Source organism: Amblyomma maculatum, chromosome 9 (assembly GCF_055883805.1).
Source record: "Amblyomma maculatum isolate TAMU_Amacu chromosome 9, ASM5588380v1, whole genome shotgun sequence".
Taxonomy (NCBI): Eukaryota; Metazoa; Arthropoda; class Arachnida; order Ixodida; family Ixodidae; genus Amblyomma; species Amblyomma maculatum.
In genome coordinates this window covers 59039100-59060462 of record NC_139352.1, presented here as the reverse complement: position 1 = coordinate 59060462, position 21363 = coordinate 59039100, and the positions used below count along the sequence as shown (strand labels likewise).

The following is a 21363-nucleotide window of genomic DNA, read 5'->3' as shown; positions in this document are numbered from 1 at the left end:
TCCTGTCCACACTATCAAAAAGGGCGCTGTTTAGTTTTTTAGCTTTACCCACATTCCAAGTGCAGCTTCCCAATGGACTGCCAATAATTTGAAAGATGGCCACTTTATTTTGATGTGCATTTAGACACAGTTAACAGTGTGAAGATCCTTAGAAAAAGCTAGGCTGGACAGCACCTTCTTTTACTCGAAGCATTCAGCATCATGTAGAATAGAGGTCTAGGAATTGCACTGCTCTAGCGACTTTATTTTCAGAACTTGGGCAAATGGTTTTCTCTAGATTGCAACCTGTGACGCTTGCCAACCTTGCCTTTCTCTGCACTACAACACGGTCATTGAGAACATGTTCCAGCTGCCTACGCCTAGAGTTTCTCCAAACCCCCCTCATGTCACTGATAGTGCCTAGAAGCAGAACAGCACAAAAAGACAAGGCCTGTCAACAGAAAAAACCATTCTTCTCCATTTTATTGCACTTTCGTGCTTTGCCATGTACCAGCTAGTCGACAACTCCATGTTAGGACTGCACCTGCTTGTTGGCAGCAGTGTCCAGGGGCAACAAAAGGCACAGAAGGAGAATCCTTTTATCGATGAGCAGAGATTTTTAGCCAGCTTATTTAAAAATGCAGACACCCTACTAGGCTGGGACTATAGGAAGGAATGGCTATTTCCTATTCAAGCAGTAGAAAATGAAGGAAAATTGGTTGGTTTGTGGGGTTTAACGTCCCAAAGCGACTCAGGCTATGAGAGACGCCATAGTGGAGGACTTCGGAAATTTCGACCATTTGGGGTTCATTAACGTGCACTGACATCTCACAGCACACTGGCGCCTTGCTTTTCGTCTCCATCGAAAAGCAATCGCCGTGGCCGGGTTTCGATCCCGCGTCCTTGGGAACAGTAGCCGAGCGCCGTAACCACTGCGCCACCCCGGCGGAGCGAAGGGGTTGCAAACTTCATTACCAACTTTTCAGTTCAGCAACTTTTCAGAAGGGAAAACTGCTCAACTGAAAAATTGGTAATGAAATTCGCAACCAAAAATTTCGAGGGTCTGATACACCAAGCTACAGTTTATCTAGGAAAATTTTTCTTAATGACGTGAACCAAAAGTTCACAGTTTTGAACTGATAGAAAGGGCACGGTATGCCTTGCCTCAACTATCTTCAGTTTGGGTTAGTAACACATTTTCTTGTTGCTATGGTGTAAGAATTTTAGGAATGTTTGCTACACAGTTTCAATCGAATACCACAATTGTAGCAGTATGAAATGCTCTGTCAATACCATTTCAAACTAAGCTTCAATAGCTTAGCTATGGAAGCTTAGTTCATGGGGTTTACGGAGCTTCTTCCAAGCGCACACCCCTAGAAAAGCCGAGCGCCAACCGGGGGACGCTTTTATCTATTTTTACCGGTCGGCGTCCGGCGATGGGTTTCGAACTAATAGCTTTCAAACTAAGGTGCCTCCACATGAATAAAATATGTACAACACCAGACTGCTTTTCAGTGTTATCTTCAGCTTTTTTTGGGGGGGTTTTAATTACTGATTGTTTTTGAAATTCTAGTGATGGCCTTTCTGGGCCATTGCAGCAGCCTTTTTATACAGTAAAAGCTTGCTAATCTGACCCCTGTTAATTCAGAAATTTGGGTAATTAGAACAAGTAGCGCAGTCCAGCCAATGCCCATGAAAGTCTACGGCGTCGAATTCTTTTTATTTCAAACAATCGGCGAGCTCACCCCGTTTAATCCAGACGGGGATCTCGTCGAGGTACAGCCCGCTGAAACAGTCCTTCCCGAACTTCAACTGCATGGAACGGTGATGCCCACGCATGAATCGTGTGTTTTTTCACACCCACTTAATTCGAGCTTCCGGTTAATTTGGACATTTCTTTGGTCCTTTGATGACAAAACTTGAGTTTACTGCAGCCTCAAATAAAAGTTTGGTTTGTAGGGTTTAATGTCCCAGAGCGGCTCGAGCTACGGGGGATGCCATAGCAAAGGGTTCCGGAAATTTCGATGCGATCCCGCATCCTTGGGTTCTATACTTGAGCGCCGTAACCACTGGGCCGATAAGAAAAAAAAAAAAAGGAAACACAAGAGGCTTCAAAACACCCACCAATTACGCTGCCGTGGCTCGACAATGGAAACGCTCTTACTTCTGAGAGCACTGACACGCAGGTGTGTGACTAGTGCACATTAAGTATGCACCACCTAATCGATGACAAAGGGGCTGTCATGAGCACTAGTACCGTACACATTCCCTCCTGCCCTGTCCTCCAGACCCAAGAAGACACGGTGACATGAACTTAATCTCACCTGTGATCTCACCGACTGTCCACACGTGAGAACACAGCACCCTTGCCCCTGCCATAGGGTGCATCCATGAGCCAATGATGTTTGGCTTCTAGTGACTGGTTGTTTTGCAGTTTTTATGGACTACGTTTCATCCACAGCAGCAAGCTGTTTACCTTCTTCTCTTCTCAATTCAGCCATTCTCCAAGCCCACTCTCATATCCTGCTTTTCCGCTCGATGGCCCCCAGTTGTGGTGGAGTACAAGATGACTAACAGTGCAGTGGCATGGGCAGGGGTGCCAAGTTTGATTCTTCTTGCTGGCATGCAATCGTATCAAAGCAAAAATCAGAGCTTTAAAAAGGAACATGGAACATGGGGACGTGCACCGAGGTGCTAGGGTGGGCACAGAGCAGTGCTCCTTCGCGCTGCACTGTTTACTGGAGCCGTTTGCAACTGGACGAGGTATGCCAATTTTTTAGCTTAAGCACATCCTGCACAACTGAGTGCAATGCGGACTAGTGGAGGTAGATGCGACAAGACCAAGCAACGGCATGCAAGCAACAGTTTCTTTGGGATGTGTGAAATTCGTAAGCTGGTTACCGATTGTAGTGACCACGAAACGAATAAAATTCCTCAACTGTGAAGGATTAAATGAGGGAAGAGGGGAATTTGTTGGAGAACTGAAATTTTGTACAAGCTGTGTGCGTTTCGCATTCGAAACAATTTGTGCTCTCAATGACATTTCCTTGGGCCAAAGTTGGTGACAGCTCTAGACATCCAGTACAATGTCTGCTGCAGTATAACAATTAGTTTAGTTTGTGGGGTTTAACTTCCCAAAGCGACTCAGGCTATGAGAGACGCCGTAGTGGAGGACTCAGGAAATTTCGACCACCTGGGGAACGTGCACTGACATCGCACAGCACACGGGCGCCTTGCTTTTCGCCTCCACCGAAAAGCGGCCGCTGAGGCCGGGATTCGATCTGCAGTATAAGAGCCAAAGGTTACAGAAAGTAGGTGCTTTAGCACCCTTTAAGCAAGTAGTGATGGAGGGAAAAAAAAATTGTGCTGGTTCTGTTGCCTCCTAGACACCACAACCGGAGAAGCTTGGGTGTCTAGGAGGCAACAGAACAAGTTGCTATACATAATGACGCAAGCACACGTGACTTCTCTATGGCACAAAGTAACAAGTAATGTGCAGGATGAAACAGACTGCCGAGTTCAGTCGAAGTTCTAACCATCCTTCCTACAAAGAAGGAAATGTAAACTGATGGTACGGTGTCACAAGTGCTTGATGAGAGGCACATGCTACGGCTGCAAGCAAGTCCCTGGAAATGTCACGAGGGCACGTGAAGCTTGGAGAAATCTTCATAAGGCACTTTTTCAAGCACACGCCCACTGATAAGTCCAGAGTCAAGACGGAGCTTGGCACAGAAGCCTGGCTGGTCCACTTCGAGCAGTGTGGCTTCCTGGCCTCGGTAGGCACCATTGACTACCTGCAAGTACCAAGTACCCTCTCAGAGTTTTTCAGAGAAATATGAGAAACAATTCAGCCATTAAAGTGTTGCAACTGCGTTGAAGGTACTAAAAGTTTGCCTAGTTCTAACATCTCGCTTCCCGTGATCGAAATGCGAAAGTTTTGTAGCCAGCATGTTTTTTTTTTTTTTTTTTTTTCTTTTCAGCAATACTTCACTTGATATTCTCCTTTTTTCACATTGCATGTTCATATGAAGGCAGTGCTGGTGAACACACTAAAAGATAGGTTACACACACAATAGACGACAGAGTAGGTTGTAGGCTTGGATCCGCCGGCAGCTAGGGCTGTTTTCTCTTCCACTTTTAATCAGTTACCTCCACAAGTACATTATTAGTTTATTTTATTCACATCTGATATTTAACTATTTCCCTCTCCAATATCTGCAGGCTCTGAAAAGTACATAGTTATATGCTAAGTATATAATTTATTAATGATCTTTTACAGAGGATGAAAAAAACATTCATGACGCTTGTGTGCATGCAAGCTTGTGAAAGGCACACTAGGTTTACACCTGGTTTATAGGATTGAACGTCCCAATGCAGCTCAGCCTACAAGTGATGCCGTAACAGAGAGCTCCACGCAATTTTGACTGGAGTTCTCATCCATGCACTGACATCACATAGCACACGAGTGCGTCGCATTTCACCTCCATCGAAACACTTTCTTATGCCAGCATCAAATCCGGGTCCCCCGCTCAGTGCCCCAAGACAAAGCCACTGCATGGCAGGGTGTGAGTGGCAGGTATAACTTAGATCTAAGGAGGCAGTTGAAAGCAAGATGTCGTACATCGCAACCATAGGAACCTGCAAAAACAACCCTGCAAAGCAACTTGGACAACAACAGCCATCTGATCTTTCTTATTATTGATGGTGGCCCAAAAAAGGATCCTAAAGGTTCTAACCAGATACAGGTGCAGGAAGCTAGTGGCAGTTTCACCAGGCTTCCTTCACATCCCTCACATGCAAACTACCCGCACCCATTCAAAGAGAGCTGTCCCCACCTTGACTCGCCGCCCAATGTTTGGGATGACTGTCTCCAGGTGGCTCTGGTCTAGCCGCAGCACGTCGTTGGTATCTAGCATACGCACTGTTGCCACATACCGGTCCTGCACATCCTGGAAAATGAAAGGAACCGTTATCGTTGCACTAGGCTTGCAATGTCTGAAACATTGCTTTTGGACTGCATATTTCGTTATACATGTTCCACCTATTCACCCTGTGCATATAATGCAGGTAAGGGCTACAATTTAGGAGAGTTCTTGCCCTATATTTGTGGTAACTAATTTGGTGTGCATACAATTTGCTGCAATAACTGGTGCCTACACAAGTGTGGCTCTTACTCGCATACATACAGTGTTAACAGTGTTTGCTCAGAGCAACAATGCCCAGAGGGGGAAAAAGCTTCCAAATGTAAAACAGAGTATAGAAATTGACTAATAATTCCCTTGGTAAAAGACCAGAGGCATATTTACTTTTCATCATACTAATGTTGTCATGACAACACCGGATGCGACATCCAGATAACCAGTGCGACTAGCAGCCGGCGTGTTTATATATGATGAAAAGTAAATGTGTGACCGGCTGCTCTCAGAACTCGGAGCAATTTTATTGCAGGCTAGACAGAAGATTTTATGCGGACCTACAATGCCTTTTAGACCGCACCCCATCATCAGACGTCGTTTTTCTCATAGGAGGCTGGAATGCCAAGGTCGGGAGTGAAGAAATATCCGAAATTACAGGCAAGTTCGGTCTTGGTGAGCCAAATGAAGCTGGGCAGAGGCTAGTAAAGTTTTGTCAAGAAAACAACCCGACCATAGCGAATACTCATTTTCAACAGCACAAGAGGCGCCTGTACACATGGACTTCACCGGACGGTCTGTACAGGAATCAGATCGATTATATTCTTTGCCGGCAGAGATGGAGAAGCGCTATACAAGCAGTAGAAACAAGGCCTGGGGCCGATTGTGGCATCGATCACCAGCTTCTTGTTGCCAAAATTAAGCAACGCAGAAAACTAGAAGGCCTTTCAAGTATGTTCTGGATCAAATTCCATTAGAATATGCTGTGGAAGTGAGGAATCGATTTCAAGAATTAGATCTAGAAGACAGAGAGCCCGAAGAGATGTGGACTGATGTTCGTGATATAATACAAGAAGTTGCTACTAAGGTAGTTCCAAAGCAAAAGAAATGCAAGAAAGCAAACTGGTTATCTGAAGAGGCTTTGCAAATAGCTGAGGAAAGGAGGATGGCAAAAGTTATGGGGGAAAGAGAAAGATACAAGGTTCTCAATGCGGATTTTCAGAAAATAGCAAGGAGAGATAAGAATGCCTTCCTGAATATACAGTGCCAAGCAGTTGAGGACAACAGCCAATTAAGGAACACAAGAGCTCTGTATAAGACAATCAAAGATATCAAAGGAAGCTTCTGTGCTAAGCTGGGCGTGATAAAGGACAAACGAGGCAAGGACCTCACTGAAGCCTCAGAGATAAAGAAGAGGTGGCAGGAATACACAGAAGAACTGTACAAGAAGGAGCAGAATGTGCAAACCCAACATAAGACGGTTGTGATTACCGATCTCGAGCCGGGCATCCTGAAGAGTGAAGTTGAATGGGCCTTAGCCAACCTTGCTAAGAACAAAGCTAGCGGAATTGATGGCATTCCAGCTGAGTAGCTTCAAAACCTCAACCATGACACTGTTAACATTCTGCATACATTATGTCAGAAGATTTGGACAACCCTGCAGTGGCCACAGGATTGGAGGAGGTCAGTTTACATCCCCATTCCAAAGAAAGGCAGTGCCAAAGATTGTTCCAACTACCGCACGATCGCGCTTATTTCGCATGCTAGCAAGGTGATGTTGAAAATCCTCCAAGGTAGACTGCAGCAGTATGTGGATCGGGAGCTTCCGGACATGCAAGCTGGGTTTCGCAAGGGCAGAGGAACTAGAGACCAAAGTGCCAACCTTCGCTGGATCATGGAAAAAGCAAGAGAGTTCCAGAAACCCATCTACTTCTGCTTTATTGATTATGCGAAAGCATTTTACTGCGTAGATCACAGCAGATTGTGGCAAGCTCTCCAAGAGATGGGAGTTCCAATTCACCTCATCTGTCTCCTCAGGAACCTGTATGAAGGGCAAGAGGCCACAGTCAGAACTGGGCACGGTCTTACTGATTGGTTTCCGATTGAGAAAGGAGTGAGGCAAGGCTGCATACTGTCGCCCTGCCTATTTAACCTATATGCAGAGTGCATCATGAGGAAGGCCGGTCTGGACGAGTCTTCAGCTGGAGTGAAGATTGCTGGCAAACGTATTAACAACCTTAGATATGCGGATGATACCACTTTAATGGCAGAAAGTGAAGTGGAACTCAAGAGACTTCTGATGCGCGCATGTGAAGAACATGTGCGTGAGTGGGGAGAATTTCATAAAAGACGAAGAAGGAAAACCATGTTTGGAGAAAGAAAAAGAGGAAAACGTGGAGGTTGGCTCGAGGAGCGCGAGGCACGAGCAGGGGAAACAAGCGAGCAGCGGAGCCGATCGGTTGTGCTCGGAGCGGTGCGTCTTCTGCCAGGCCTGACCTGGGGATCCAGACCTGGGGCCTACCGGCTGCATCCTGTCCTGTTCCTCCTGCTGTCCCAGGCGATCGGGCCCGGGAGCACCACAGCTTCAGCTCATCGCCGCTGCTTTAAAGGCAGTTCGTCACAGGCACGGGCATTCGGCGCCATGCTGGACCCAGGCACGTCGGGGAGACTTGCTTCATCGGCCGTGGAACGGCAACCCGAAGCCTCGTGCCTCCACTGGGCCCCGTCCGGTGGCCTAGTCTTTCGCTAAGCCTGCCGAGGCCCTACGTCAGCGACCCTACGTCGCTTGAACAACCGGAGCGTCTACACCGACTTTCCTGCCTACCCAACGAACTGGTGACTGTAGACAATTTTGTGTTTAGTCTTCGTCCTACTTGCTCGTCCTACTCTCGTCCCGTCCATGTGCGTACATAAAATTATTCGTCGTTAAATTGGTCGGTCTGGTCATGTATTTAGATCGCTGTCTCTGAATAAGCCACAGAACAAGGCGGCCAGAAGATTTAAAGAAAAGAACCTCACAGCGTACAAGAAGAGAGTGAGAAGTTTGGGCTTAAACTGAACATTAAAAAGACAAAGATCATGGTGTCTTGCCCTATCAAGTCCTGGAGCATCAAGGGACAAGAATTGGAAGCTGTGACAGATTTTCTCTTCTTGGGCTCCAAGATTACCTCGGAAGGAGACTGCAGCCATGAAATTAGGAGACGCCTGCTTCTGGGAAAGAGAGCAATGGTTAGCCTTGACCGCCTAGTAAAGAGCACAGACATTAGTCTGCCAACCAAGATCCGTATAACTCGTGTTATGGTCTTTCCAGTTGTGATGTATGGATGCGAGAGTTGGACTGTGAAAAAGGCTGACCGCCGAAGAATTGACGCGTTTGAATTGTGGTGCTGGCGAAGACTCTTGAGAGTTCCTTAGACTGCCAGAAGACCAAATCAGTCGATATTGTCGACCATAAACCCTGACTGCTCATTGGAGGGTCAAATTCTAAAGTTAAAGCTCAGCTACTTTGGTCATCTGATGAGAAGAGAGGAGTCGCTGGAGAAAGATTTGATGTTGGGAAAGGTTGAGGGTCGCCGGAGAAGGGGTAGGCAGTGAACGCGATGGTTAGATGGCATCCTCGAGGCACTGCAGATGAAGTTATGTGATGTTAGGAAGATAGTGAGAGGCTGGAAAGCGTGGCGTGACATGGTCCATAGGGTCACGAAGAGTCGGACACGACTGAATGACTGAACTGAACTGAATGCTATAAACAGCACACTGGTTGCTAAGAAAAACCACTGAACTAATATGGAATCTCATGAATGCAAGCTTTCACTTTGGTACTTCGATCTTGGGTGAATTAAGGGAATCCAAGGTGAAGTCCACTAAATTTGAACACAAATAAAAAAAAATATATATTGAGGTCCTTTTTAGTATGCATTCTTGAGATTTTGTGATGAGATTTGTATGGGAAGCAATCAGTCCAGCAAATAGATATCTACATTCATGTTATGTGCACAGCATGTGCATTACACCTGCTGCCAGGCATGTGAAACTATATGTATTCTTCTTGCAGTATTACACAGTCTGTGAGGCACTGGGTAAGTCTAGTGAAATTCCATGCATACCAAAGGAAGGTTGGGAGGTGTACAATTAACACCTGCCAGTTATGAAAACTCTGCAACCTAAGCAAAAGCCTAAGGCTGTGCGTAATAGTTGCACCTTCTCTGGTGGGACATCCTGCTACAAGTAATGGTGACAAAAATAGCGCTTTTGGGCTTCCTTTGCCACAGCAGCCACACTTTCCATTCCTTTCGTGAATTTAATTACGCTCTGGTTCTTGTTGCTGCACTGGTTCAATAAGGTGATACAGTTGGATCCTTGCAACGTGTTTCTTGGTTATGTGACAATCTGTCTTTACTGCATACGCATAGGCCTGGTGGCAGCCAATAGAGTGAACCTGCAAAACACTGTACGTAACCATGGTCACAACCAACACAATGGCGTCATTGGAGATTGCGGTAGTTATTTTCTGTTGAAACATTTCCTCTGTGAGCAGAGTAATGCCCATGGTGCGTGCAGCTTATGATTGCTATTTCCTCCTTATCGAATACAATGTCTGCCTCCTTGCAAGACACTTTGGCAGAAATGCTTTTCCAGTAACTCATATTCATGTCCCGAGAACATAAAGTACTGCACATTAACGTGAAAGCGTTATTTCGCTATGTTCACAGATTTCTGTCTGCTGACCGTGCTCGCAGACCGCGTCCGTAAAATCGTGTCCGCAGCAGTTGCGGGTAATTGAGAAGTGGTAGAGGTTAATAAGTAGTGTCAATCGATAGAGGCTGACGTAATGTTGCTGCAGAAAAAATAATTAGGCCAATAAGTTAATTAGGTAATTAGAATAACTGGTTCACAGGAAAGGAAAGGCGCAGTATCTGCCACACTTGTTCTGTAGACACCTGAACCAACTCCAACTTATAAGGGAAGGGAGGAAGGTGGGAGTAAAAGTGGAAAGAGAGAAACGGGTGCTATAGTGGATATGACGTCAAGGATGTGACGTCACACAACCGGAAGTAGAGCCAAAAAAAAAAAAGGGCATAGGAAGGGATTGGCGTGCAATTTGAAAGTACCAAAGACTAAAAGGGGTAAACAAAAAGTGAATTAATGTGAGATAGAGGATGTGACGTCACGCAACCGGAAGTAGAGCCAAAAAAAGTCATAGGAAGGGACTGGCGCGCAATTTGAAAGTACCAAAGACTAAAATGGGCAAACAAGAAGTGAATTAAGCTACTAGAAGCAACCAGTTTCAACCAACAGCAGTATCCGTGCTTTCGCATTACTCCAATGTAGATTCTGCAGAGCTCTTTAATTTTTCATTTCATTTATGTCCTTTCATTTGTGTCAGTGATAATTCTGGTGAAATATTTAACTGCACAACATTGAATATTCTTGGCATTACTGTTAAGCAGCGGAACGTAACAGGCCCATCTTGCAACAGGGCTAGAGTGTTATGCCTTGCTCTGGTTACCACTCACCTCAATGACGCCCTTCTTCTTGTAGTACTTGTCACCCAGTTTCTTGGCCATCACCTTGACGACTATGTCCTGCATTGCAAGGAGGGAAGCAAGCCCATTTAGTCCAACTCCTATGACTGTAAGCATTACCACGATAAATTTTGGAACATTAACTTCAAATCACCAATAAGACTCGTAACCTGAACTATACTGGCAAGCAATAATATGCGCTTTTTCACTTTCTTCCTTCCTTCCTTCGTTTTTTTTTTTTTTTTTTTCACTCTTACACACAGCAGCGTGAGTGAATAATGTGAAATCAAGGACTATAGTTTAATAACGACAACTCAAATAGACAATGCAGACGAAGCAAGCAAACATGACTTACATCTAGCCATTTGCTTACAGACTAATTGTAGTTAGCATCCCATCTTCTTGGCCAGGCAAGCACAGAAAAGGTAAGCATTGCATGGCTTCACACCAAATGGTTGGTTTTATGTGCTGGCGCGTATACCCATAGCTGGAATGATTTCCTACAAATCGTGACATAAATCCGATTAAAACTGTTTTAAGGTAGGCAGCACAAGCAAACCTCAAAAGCCATTTTAAACAGATGTACCTGAGTTAAAGCTAACTGTGCTGCTGCAGATACCAATGGATAGGACAGTAAACTAGACCATTAAAAATCGGCAGCCTTGGTCATCTCCCTGCCCCTTCCCACCATCAAAGAGCCACTTAAGGTTTACCAACCAACAAGAGCTTTCTAAAGACTTCACTTTTACATGCCCAAAACTACGAAAAAAACAAACAAACAAACAAACAAACATAACACACCTATCATAAAGTCACCACACGAATCTTTCTTTCTCAAGATAAATATCATTCCACACAACAGAAGTAGCCTAGGGACAGAACGCTGTGTGGGTACTGGTGGCAGATGATTCAAGCCATCAATTTCATCCCCTTGTGCTGCTGCTGCTGAAGCTATCTTTCACTTCTTCCTCCCGTGAGACAGCACACGGGAGAAAGAACCCTTTAAAAAAACTACACACAAAGACACAACACCAGCCAGAAGTGCAAGGAAGAAAACAATTTGTAAGCATTGCACAAGTGTCGACCAAGAAAAGTTTCTAATCACAAAACCTGCCACTCACACGAGTGATCCAGTAAGCACGGCGATTGACCTGCTCCCGTTTCTTCTCCTGCTCGAGCATGATCTCATCGAGAGCAGAGAGCTTTGCTGGTTTCTTGGCCTTGGGCTCTCCGTCACTGCAAGTTGATAACGCTGACGATGGCACCTTATGCTTCTCAGCAGCCTTGGCAGCCGCCTCCAAGGGGTTCACCTTCTTCAGCTCCCTGCAGAAAAATTCAGCTCCCTGCAGCGCTTGCCAACCTGGCCATGTCATGTGGTCTTGTGACATCACAAAACTCGACTACCACTCAGTGCACGGCTGTGTCACCTACCAAGTACCACCCGCCAGAGCCCGTAAGGCTAATGACGATAACGACTATGCTGGATTTTCTGGAGAACAGTAGACATTTCTGCTGCAGCAGTAAAACATCAAACTGCTGTAGATTAACAACATGGCTGAAATCACAAATGTGATGCCAACCGCCCTGGTGAAGACCCCACAAAGAAAGAATATTACCCATGCAAACTGCCTTACACTGTTCATAAGAGAAAGAGAGTAAAAAGAAAGGAGAATGAGAAAAGAAAAAAGAGCCAAGTACTGGAAATGGAAATATTGAACCCACTGTCAAACACGAAACAAAGTTACGACTAATAAAATAAAAACAAACAAACAAAAAAGGTCTGCATATCCACTCACTTTTTTGCACTCTCCTCCGGTTGTTTTGATGATGAAGCAGCAAGCTTGAAGACAACTGCATTAAATGAGAAAACGACAGTAAGCTTTACCACCTCTCATTTCCTTGATAATTTTTTAAGACTTATGTATAAACAAGATTTTTAAGATGCTTGCTTTTCTTTACTTTACTACAGCAGTGACTTGGCTTCTGCCATAAATCAGACCCAACCAGCTTTTATAATACAGTCAAACCGACTATAAGGAACTTGACGATCGCACTGACTTTTTTTTTGTTGCATCCGAAGTTCATATTAAGTGTACTTGCCCCATTTCAGCAAAAACAAAAATGCATAGTTCTAGGAAAATGGAACTCATGTCTTTAACGCATTTATTCAAAGCAGATACACTGAAGCTGCTTTTTAAGCTCCAGCATGATCACATGCTCCTGGCCAACACACTGAGGAACTTTACACGCACTATAATAGCGAATGAGGTGTTCAGAATAACTGATGGCCAGTCGCCATTTACACCTTTGATTCTCTACAAGGAAGCTGTGGCAAAGCTGCCAGAGCACAGGTGTACGCAGCATGTACCACACGTCTGCTGCCGCCAAGTAGCAGCAGAGCAGAAGGCAGAGACCGACTCTGCTACCGATACATGCCCCAAACCTGGTGGGACAGCAAGGCACACCTCATGACTAGAAATGAGACCAAATCAGTGATGATGGTTTATCACTGGCCATGTGTAGCCACTCCTTTTTCAATGCTGCCTGTTTCTTGCATTCACCACTCTTTTGCTTCCACATGAGACACACATTAGATGAGTTCAACAAACCAGGCCACACACATGCACTGACCTTGCAGCCTGTTTTACGAATGTGTTGGAGCTTCCTTTTTGGTGGAAGTGGGATAAGAGACCTAGGAGACGCTCTTCAGACGGCGTGTTGGCAGCAGGTGCGGATTGTATCCGGGTTTTCCCGTTGATTATAATTGAGAGATGCGGTCATAGCTGCTCGCTTTATCAGACACATGGAGTCACAGCCCTAATACATATTTTGACAGTAGTTCCACTGCCATCCATAATAAGCAAGCGTTCATTTAATTGCGGCCATTATAAGTGGGCTCGAGTGCATAATACCAGAGCTAAAGTTACTCTGCTGCTAAAAACACATACAAAGTAAATGAAACAAGGTATCAGCACCAAATTCTTGTTTTGTATACATGAACTGCAGTGGGAAAACACAAAGTAATAAAATGCAGTGCATTATCACAGGTGAAATTCTGGCTACAAGCAACCGTTATATTTATTTAAGCTCCTAAGTTCACTCAACACATACGATGAAAAACACTTTGTAACTACTGCTGCCTCGTTTCGACAGCACTGCATCATGTGGGGCTAGGAAACACATACAAAGACTGCGAAAATAACATGGGCCTTTTATCTTCTTCACAGTACAGTCTCTCCTTATAAGGCAAATGAAGTGCTTAAATTTTTCCTTATTTGCGAACTATTCAAAAACAAGAGGAAGCATCCCCCACATCAGATTGACCAGCTAATCGCATATACTATGTATTGTGGAAAAATAAGGGCTGTGCTGTTTCACCTCCTAAAGAGATTGATTAAAATAGTGGACATTAGGCGCATGCCTCTTATGCCATAATGGCTGTCCAAAGAGCGAAGCAAAAAAGAGAAGCAGGTATTCTAGCATGTTCTAGTCAAAGATGTTCTAGCAAGTTTTTATCCAAGAGGCACAGGCATGACTGGTTTCAAGCAACAAAAGGCACTTGTGCAGAACACTCATGCCCTCTCCCATATTTTTTTAAATTAACCCAAAAGCCATTGACGTTTCTTGAAAGGTGCAAAGAATATGAACGTGAAAAAGACCAAAGAGCCTAGTTTGAAATGCTGCCCATGCCAAGTAAGCACCTTTCTCTTCTTCACTTTCCCGCTTCAACTCGGTGAAATCAGCAGTAGCTGCCTCCTCTTTCTTCCTCTCCCGGTCACGCTCTATCTGCTTGTCGATGAACTTGGCAATCCGGTCCTGGTCATCCAGGTCGAGCTTTTCTTTTTTGGCCAGCGACTCTTGCCGGCGAATTGTGTCTGGATCCCTGTCAATGTACCTGCACGGCAGAGGCCACTTTGAACGTAACATCAACACTGTTATGACACTAGCATCACGTAAAGAAGTCATTTACCAGCTGTAAGAGTCACATCAGGCATGTACTGTTATGGTAGGTGCGCACCACATCATATGGTAAAACCATAACAACCTGATGGTGGTGCATTTTGAATCAAAGTACCTCGAAGACTTTCTGCTGTGCCAAAAAAAAGATATTATGCTGGATGATTTGAGGCAGAGACGTCAGACTGCATTTCCCAAGGGTAACAAACATTTCCAAATTTAGAAGAAAACTGAAAGTGTATTTCTTTTTATTCCACAACAACGCAGTAAATAATAAGCCTGTAGCTCATGGCATTCTCTATTAGTCAACATTGTTGAAGTTAGCAATACGAATGGCTTCTATACAATGATGAGACACAAAATTTGCCAGGGAGTGTATCACCAGACTACAACAGCTTTCTTTCTACTGCTACTTCAGAAGCAAGCACAGCCCCACCATACATGCAGATCAAAAGCAAACACTGACTCACGTGATGAACCAGCCCTTCTCGGTCTCGTCGACTGAGCAGTGGCCCGCCCGGCCAAGCCACTTGACAAATGAAGTGAGCGTGAGCCAACGGGTGGCGTTCATGTGCAGATGCTGCTTGTCCGCAATGTACTCCTGGTACACCTGGTTGGCATGCACTCGCTTGGTGCCTGCAAGGAGCAGCCCGCCATCGATGTGAAATCTAGCCATGATCAAGCCACCAGCGAAATTGAGTACACTAAAGAGCTGAGCACCTCGCAGAGACAGTGTCAAATTACCACTTTCTTGTACCTCCTGCGGCCAACCCCAAACCCCCTATCATGGCAAAACATCCAACCAAATTACTTCACCTGAACTTCTACTTCCCTTGACTATGATTCTCTCCCATCCACATCCACCTCTCTATCATTGCGACACACTACCGTTCCTCTATACCAAGCATCCTGCACAAAAAGCATTGCAAAGTATCATGAAGAGATATAGTTCTTCATTATGAATTTCCGGAACATCTGAGATAGCAGCAGTGGCTGCGGGTACATCGCAAACATACTGCTACTCTTTAGTTAGTCCTAAAATTAAGAAGACAAAGCGGGTAGTTTAACTGCACAAAGGTGCAACGAGTCAACTAGGAACTGGATATTACCAGGAACTCAGATGTAATCAGTGCATTCTGAACTAATAAATTCTACAAGGCAATAAGAATGAATGACAAGCCACTGATTATTCAATGTGGGAAGATGATGATAATAATCCTTGAGGCCAAACCCTTTTTACCGGGCAATCTACGAGACTAACTCGGATCAGGCCAAAAAAGAAAGTTAGCAAAAAATTAACAAAAACACTGTGGTAATCAGGTGCATTGGTACTACAAACAGTGTTGCCAAGTTAGCAGTTTTCCCGGTAAATTTAGTGGGTTTGTACACTGTTTAGCGGGCAAAAATGTGTTATGGGAGGCAGGAGATTTAGCAGTTTTTAGGTCTTGTTGGCTTTTTTGGCGGTTTCGGAGGGTCCTACGATTTCTGTCAAAAACTATATTAATTTCTGAAAGAGGATGTCGCTGTGAGCACATGGCATCACTCAGATGTGGATATTGAACAACGCCTAAAAAGCCTTGAATTGATTTATGCCGCATTTTTTAATGCAATCATAGAGTCTGCTGCTGCTGGGCATGTGGTCTGGCAGACTAGGACCCATAAAGTATGTGCAGGAATGCAGGAAAGAGCTGCTGCAGTACCCTGAGTTTCGAGAGTGAGTACTTAAGTTCCAAATGCAAATAAAGGCCCATGTGTAGTTAAATAGTTGTCGATGCCCCTATGGAATTCGAAGACCAAGAGAAAAAAATTGTCATTTAATTGCAATGAAAGAAGCCCACTCCTGTCAGCTGGAAAGGTCATGAGAGCACGGCAGAATTTTGAAATGAAGTTAACTAGTGTACCGATGCTTCTGACAAAATCCCTTCATCGAGCTGGCTGAGTTTTCTCTCTCCACACTAATGATGCTCCCATAGAACGCAGAGACTGGACGCATGTTCGCTCAACTAAAGATTATAAAATGTAAATAGAAAAACTCATGTGAACAGAGATGGCCAATCTCATTTTAATTAATTGAGCCACACTACGAAGGCAGAGAAAATACTGCTCAAACAACTAACTGCTACCAAATGTAACCAGAAGGCAAGATATGAAGGGATACATTGGCAGCCGTGCTGGAATCCCACCTGGAACAGGATGAAGATGAAGCAGACATCTTTTGCGAGTGAAAGCAGTGAAAGTGCCTGCCATCAGCAGCTTGCAGTCAGAAAAGAAGTGCTTTTGCAAGTTTAATTTAAACCTACAGGGCGCGATATTCGTGAAAATGAAAGCGTTTGCAGTCTGAAGTTTCCGGTCAAAAAGAAAAAGTGCTTTCATATACATTGTAATAGGAATTATGAGGTTTGCAAGCAAATTAACAGAATAAAATGCACAAAAAGTAGGTTTTTATGCAAATATTGCATTTAGAGGCTTTTATAGGATTTTGGCATTCCCTTTTGCTGGTTTTCTATTTTTGATTTGGCAACACTGACTACAAATTCAGTTGAATACAGACAGCAAACAATAACTGAAGTTTAAATAAATTCACACAATGTAAGGATTGGTTTCACGGGTACTGTGCTGTCTCAAATACTATTCACAAAAATTGCAAAAGCATCACTTACTATTATATCAACCTGCCTCTTGTTATACGTGTGATGTTTGCCCTGTCTTCAAGACTGAGTGTGACGCTAGTAAAAAAACAACTTTAGAGGATTGATCCTGAAGTGACTACACAATATTGTCTGTAGTAATAATTAAAACATATTCCAAGCCTGAAATCATCTGCAATTGATGTTGTAAAACATGCTTAGAAATGGAATGAAAAGATCACGCCACCCGAAAGGAAAGAGAACACTTACCAAACCGCCTCTTTAGTAGCTCGAGAAAGGTTTCAGCAAATTCTCTGAAACGAAAAATGAAGACTTTAGTGATTTCTGCAGTTTTTTGTGTGTGTTTTTATTGGGTTCAACATCCCAAAGCGACTCGGGCTATGAGAGACACTGTAGTGGAGGACTCTGGAAATTTCGACCGCCTGGGGTTCTTTAATGTGTACAGTACACGGGTGCTTTGCATTTCATCTCCATCAAAATGCAGATGCCACAGCTGGGATTTTATACCACTTCCTTGCATTTGACAACTGAGGGCCCTAACCACTAAGGCAGCAGTGGGGCCGATTTCTGCAGGGTAATGAAGACCAGACAAGCTTTGGACCCACAAATTCACCGTAAACAGAGCTAACAAAAATGAAGGTGCCGATTAATTCGACTGAAATGCATAAAAAAAAATGATTTAGTGGCAACGCTGATCTTCTTGCTTTTAATTCCAGAAATGATGCAGAGACACTGACCTGCCCCCCCCCTTCCCTACCCCACCCAAAAAATAATAATCTACACATTCGCCTACTTCTAAAGCAAAGAAGTGACAATGAGTGACAATGATGATTCCTACTTGTGCTTCAATTCAGTTTGGCTCATGTCCATGAGAGAGTTGCACTCCCGACAAAAGAAAATGCCAATCCCACATGAATGACTGTGCTGTGTACCGATTTCAAGTGTTTTCCGAATGTAAAAAGTGGCAGCAGAAAAGAGGAAAAATGGCCTCATTTTAGAAGGTCAAAAGTGAACTCAAGGAAGCTGTAGAATCTAATAATATTCTCTGTTTCAAGAGTACTGGTGTTAAAAAAGAATGCATTGGGTGGCTCCCTCACGTTTTAAATAAGGAAACATAAAGGCTAAGATCCAGGTTTCCAGTTCTTTTTCAGTGTGCACAGGGCCTTTAGAATGATGGATGGCAGGAGAACGATATTGCTAAACATGATTTATGATTAAAATAATGTATTACAGCATTCTACTTCCAGGATTCTTGTTTACAAAAATCTTGAAGTGAAAGTTGCATTCACAAGTCAGATGTGGTTACAAAGTATCTGCTGCTCAAATATCAGCTTCAAGAACCAGTGAGTAGCCACAGTTGCGATTTGCAAAAGTGATGAAGCAGCATGTGCGTCACTGCTCTCTGAGTGCGTGCGACACATGGCGGCTATGTGTACAGACCTCTGGGCATCACAACCAGCAGAAACCAAAACTTAAATTCCACGAACAAAACAACAATGTAATAAAAAACCTCAAGTACTCTTAGGCATGCCTTCTTCAGTTTTGTCATTTTTGATACCCTGCTTATCATTACCAAGAAAACGGCCTGGAAACTTCGTGCTTTTCGAAATTCTTTCCCTCTCTATGTTGCATACCTGGACATAGCCAAGGCCTACGACAATGTTGACTGAGAACGGCTGTGGAGACTTCTGTGAGAATATGCCTCCAAGGCATATTCTCACAGGCATATCATTTAACTATTTAGAGCAAAAAGGTGACTTCAAAATTTTTCAGGTTGCTGATTCATACCTTAAACTGATTTCCAACAGTTTGTATTCCTTAAACCGATACTAAAAATAAACTACATCTATCTGTATTCCAGTCTAATTGGTAGTGAGAGTGGAAGCTGGAAAAATGACTGTCTTACAAATAAATGATCAGCAACATTTCTGTCGCAACTATAAGAGCATTGAGGAATGAAGGTGTCCTCCATAGTTGATACTCACTGTGAGAATGTTCCCAGGTATTTGCCCGGACACTCGGCAAACAGCAATAGCTGGCGCTGGTGTGACTCCGACATCGTGTGACACTTGAATCCATTCTGCACAAAACATAAGCAATGTTAAAGCTTACCTTCGTGTTAGTAATATAAGACAAGAAGAAAAAATGAAGTGTTCTAGGCTGCATTCACGCCTACTGAACGATTAATAGAAACTTCCCACTTTCGGAGAAGGTATGTCTCGCCGACAGCTTGCATACTTTTAGACGCAGCACAGTCATCAGACAAACAAACCAAATTCGTAGTCACGGGCGATCACAGGGCACCCTCATTTAGGCTCACCCAACCGCACCTTAAGACTTCAACGTCCCTTTCATACGGCTACACTTATGAAGTGCTCAAGGCGACAATCAGTAGAACCGAGTTAGCTCATGCACACTTGTGAAGACAGTGTAATGACATAGTAAACACAAGAAGCGCAGCCCCAAGTCATGATCATTAAACACGCAGCACCGTGGACCGATATGTTATGGACAAGGCAGAAGTTTTTCGAGATTTGACTTCAAAATGACACTGAAGGAAACAACTATTCAGCGCACGCACCTCGTCTCGGCACTGCTTCTGGCACATCTGGCAGTACCATCGCAGTTTCTGCAAACCCTTCGACTTGATTCTGTTGGCGATGCCCTTCGGACTGAAAGGGTCGTGTTTGGGCATTTTCTACCTGAAATACAGACGTGTACCAGCTGACAACGATCGGGCGTTGCGTGAACGCTGGCACGAGACAGCAATACTTGTTGGAAACAACGAAGCCCACCTTTCTCTGTGTAGCGGCTCGCAGGTCAGATTTGTGGAATGTCTCGGCAAATGTGTAATGTAAACTGCAGTTAAATTTTGATAAAGCACAGGATGCAAAGCAAACGAGGAGTACACATACTCGCTTGAAGAAGTTTAGAGGTGGTGAGAGGGTGAGATGTGAGTGGATTGGACTGTCTACATGTTGTCTATATACACCTAAATTAACGCTAAATTATAACCTGAACGCATATTTGACGCCCAGCAAGTCAAATATGATGCTGAAAATAATATTAAAGTGAACTATTTAAAATTTTATTAACCTAAAACGTGTACATTTACTTTACTTTTACTTCTAGTTTCGCAGCTAGTTTCGATGTGCGCGCCCCCTTCCGCCACCGAGGCACCCTAGCTCCCTAGCCGTCGCGCTTTTCTACGGCATCGTCTGCTGGCGCTATGTAAAATTCTAATTGTTTTAACATAGGTACACATCTCAAACAGACGCCTCCGATATGAACTGATTGCACTGAGATGTGTCATCATTCAGGTTTTAAGGTAACGTAAAGAATTGGTAATTAAAATTAACGTCATTTCGCGGTGCGTCCACTCCCAAAACATGAAAAATAAATTTCTTAAAAATATTTTACAACTTTAAAAACGGGGTGCTGCCGTTGTCGTGCAGCAGGGCTGGGTTAAGAAAAACAAGTGCCCTGAGCTACAGAGCATGCAACTGCCCCCCCCCCCCCCCCCCCCCTTCCAACAGTCCCTCCTCACTTTCATATTATACATCTGCAATATATCCCCTTTCATTTTAACTACATCGAACCAAAAAAAAAAAAAAAAGAACAACGTGCCACCATTGTCTGGTGGGAGAGTGATGCATTAGTTTGGGAGCATACAGAACACAACCATAGGTGTTAATTAATATGCTAGGAGTGGGTAACGGATAATAATTAAGGAGCTAGTCTGGGACTCGCTCTGACACGGCCTGCTTTCCTCGCCATAAGCGAAAGAAAAGGAGTGATAGAACCATCTGAGAGATATAATGCTGTGGTGATTGTGGAGATAGGAAAAAGATTTTTCTCATCTCATCTGTTACATTCTTTAAAAGTTGTCCACCGCTGAATTAAGATGGAGGAATTGATGTGAAACCATAAGAAACTCTTCTATCCCTAAGCAACTGCAGATGACCTCACAAGAAAGGGACCTTCAAGAATGGTGAGGAACTACTGTTTTTGGAGCTTGCAAGGTATCCTCAAAAGCTAAATCAAATCAGATTGGGCAGGGACCCATCTCTCCAGATCTGGCTTTTTCTCTTCGTACATGTTGCTCGAAGCTCTGTTATTTGTGGTTTTATATATCAAGCAGGTTAGAACAATTGGGCCCCTTCCCCTCACACTTGGGGCGAGGCCCTGGGCTGTAGCCTCCCTAGACCCCACCTTATTCCAGCTCTGCGTGCAGCGAGCGAAAGTATCCGTCGAAAATGCACCATGGCATGAGTGTGAAAGCGCATTTGGAGAATTAAGAGAAAGGTGGTGGTGCGCGGGCGGGAAAATTGAACAGCGTGG

The 21363-nt window shown here is 44.1% G+C and overlaps 1 protein-coding gene across 3 annotated transcripts; it reads right to left on the bottom strand.

The window, feature by feature from the left end:
- Positions 1-78: 78 nt before the first annotated feature.
- Positions 79-19998, bottom strand: kin17 (kin17 DNA and RNA binding protein). 3 transcript variants are annotated; one of them, XR_014700685.1, is made up of 12 exons: positions 19818-19997; positions 19604-19724; positions 19008-19102; positions 17272-17315; positions 14845-15010; positions 14119-14312; positions 12214-12268; positions 11539-11740; positions 10409-10477; positions 4815-4928; positions 3410-3773; positions 79-3351 (listed from the first exon to the last, which is right to left on the bottom strand). XR_014700685.1 is itself a non-coding variant. In XM_084578818.1 (11 exons), the coding sequence occupies exons 2-11, from the start codon at positions 19715-19717 to the stop codon at positions 3615-3617; spliced, it is 1212 nt and encodes a 403-aa protein (XP_084434944.1). In that variant the 5' UTR covers positions 19718-19746; positions 19818-19998; the 3' UTR covers positions 79-3614. The 3 variants fall into 3 exon arrangements, 2 of the variants coding, with proteins under 2 accessions (XP_084434944.1, XP_084434943.1); XM_084578818.1 differs by having other exon boundaries at positions 79-3773; positions 19604-19746; positions 19818-19998; XM_084578817.1 differs by having other exon boundaries at positions 79-3773.
- Between the last annotated feature and the right edge of the window lie 1365 nt (positions 19999-21363).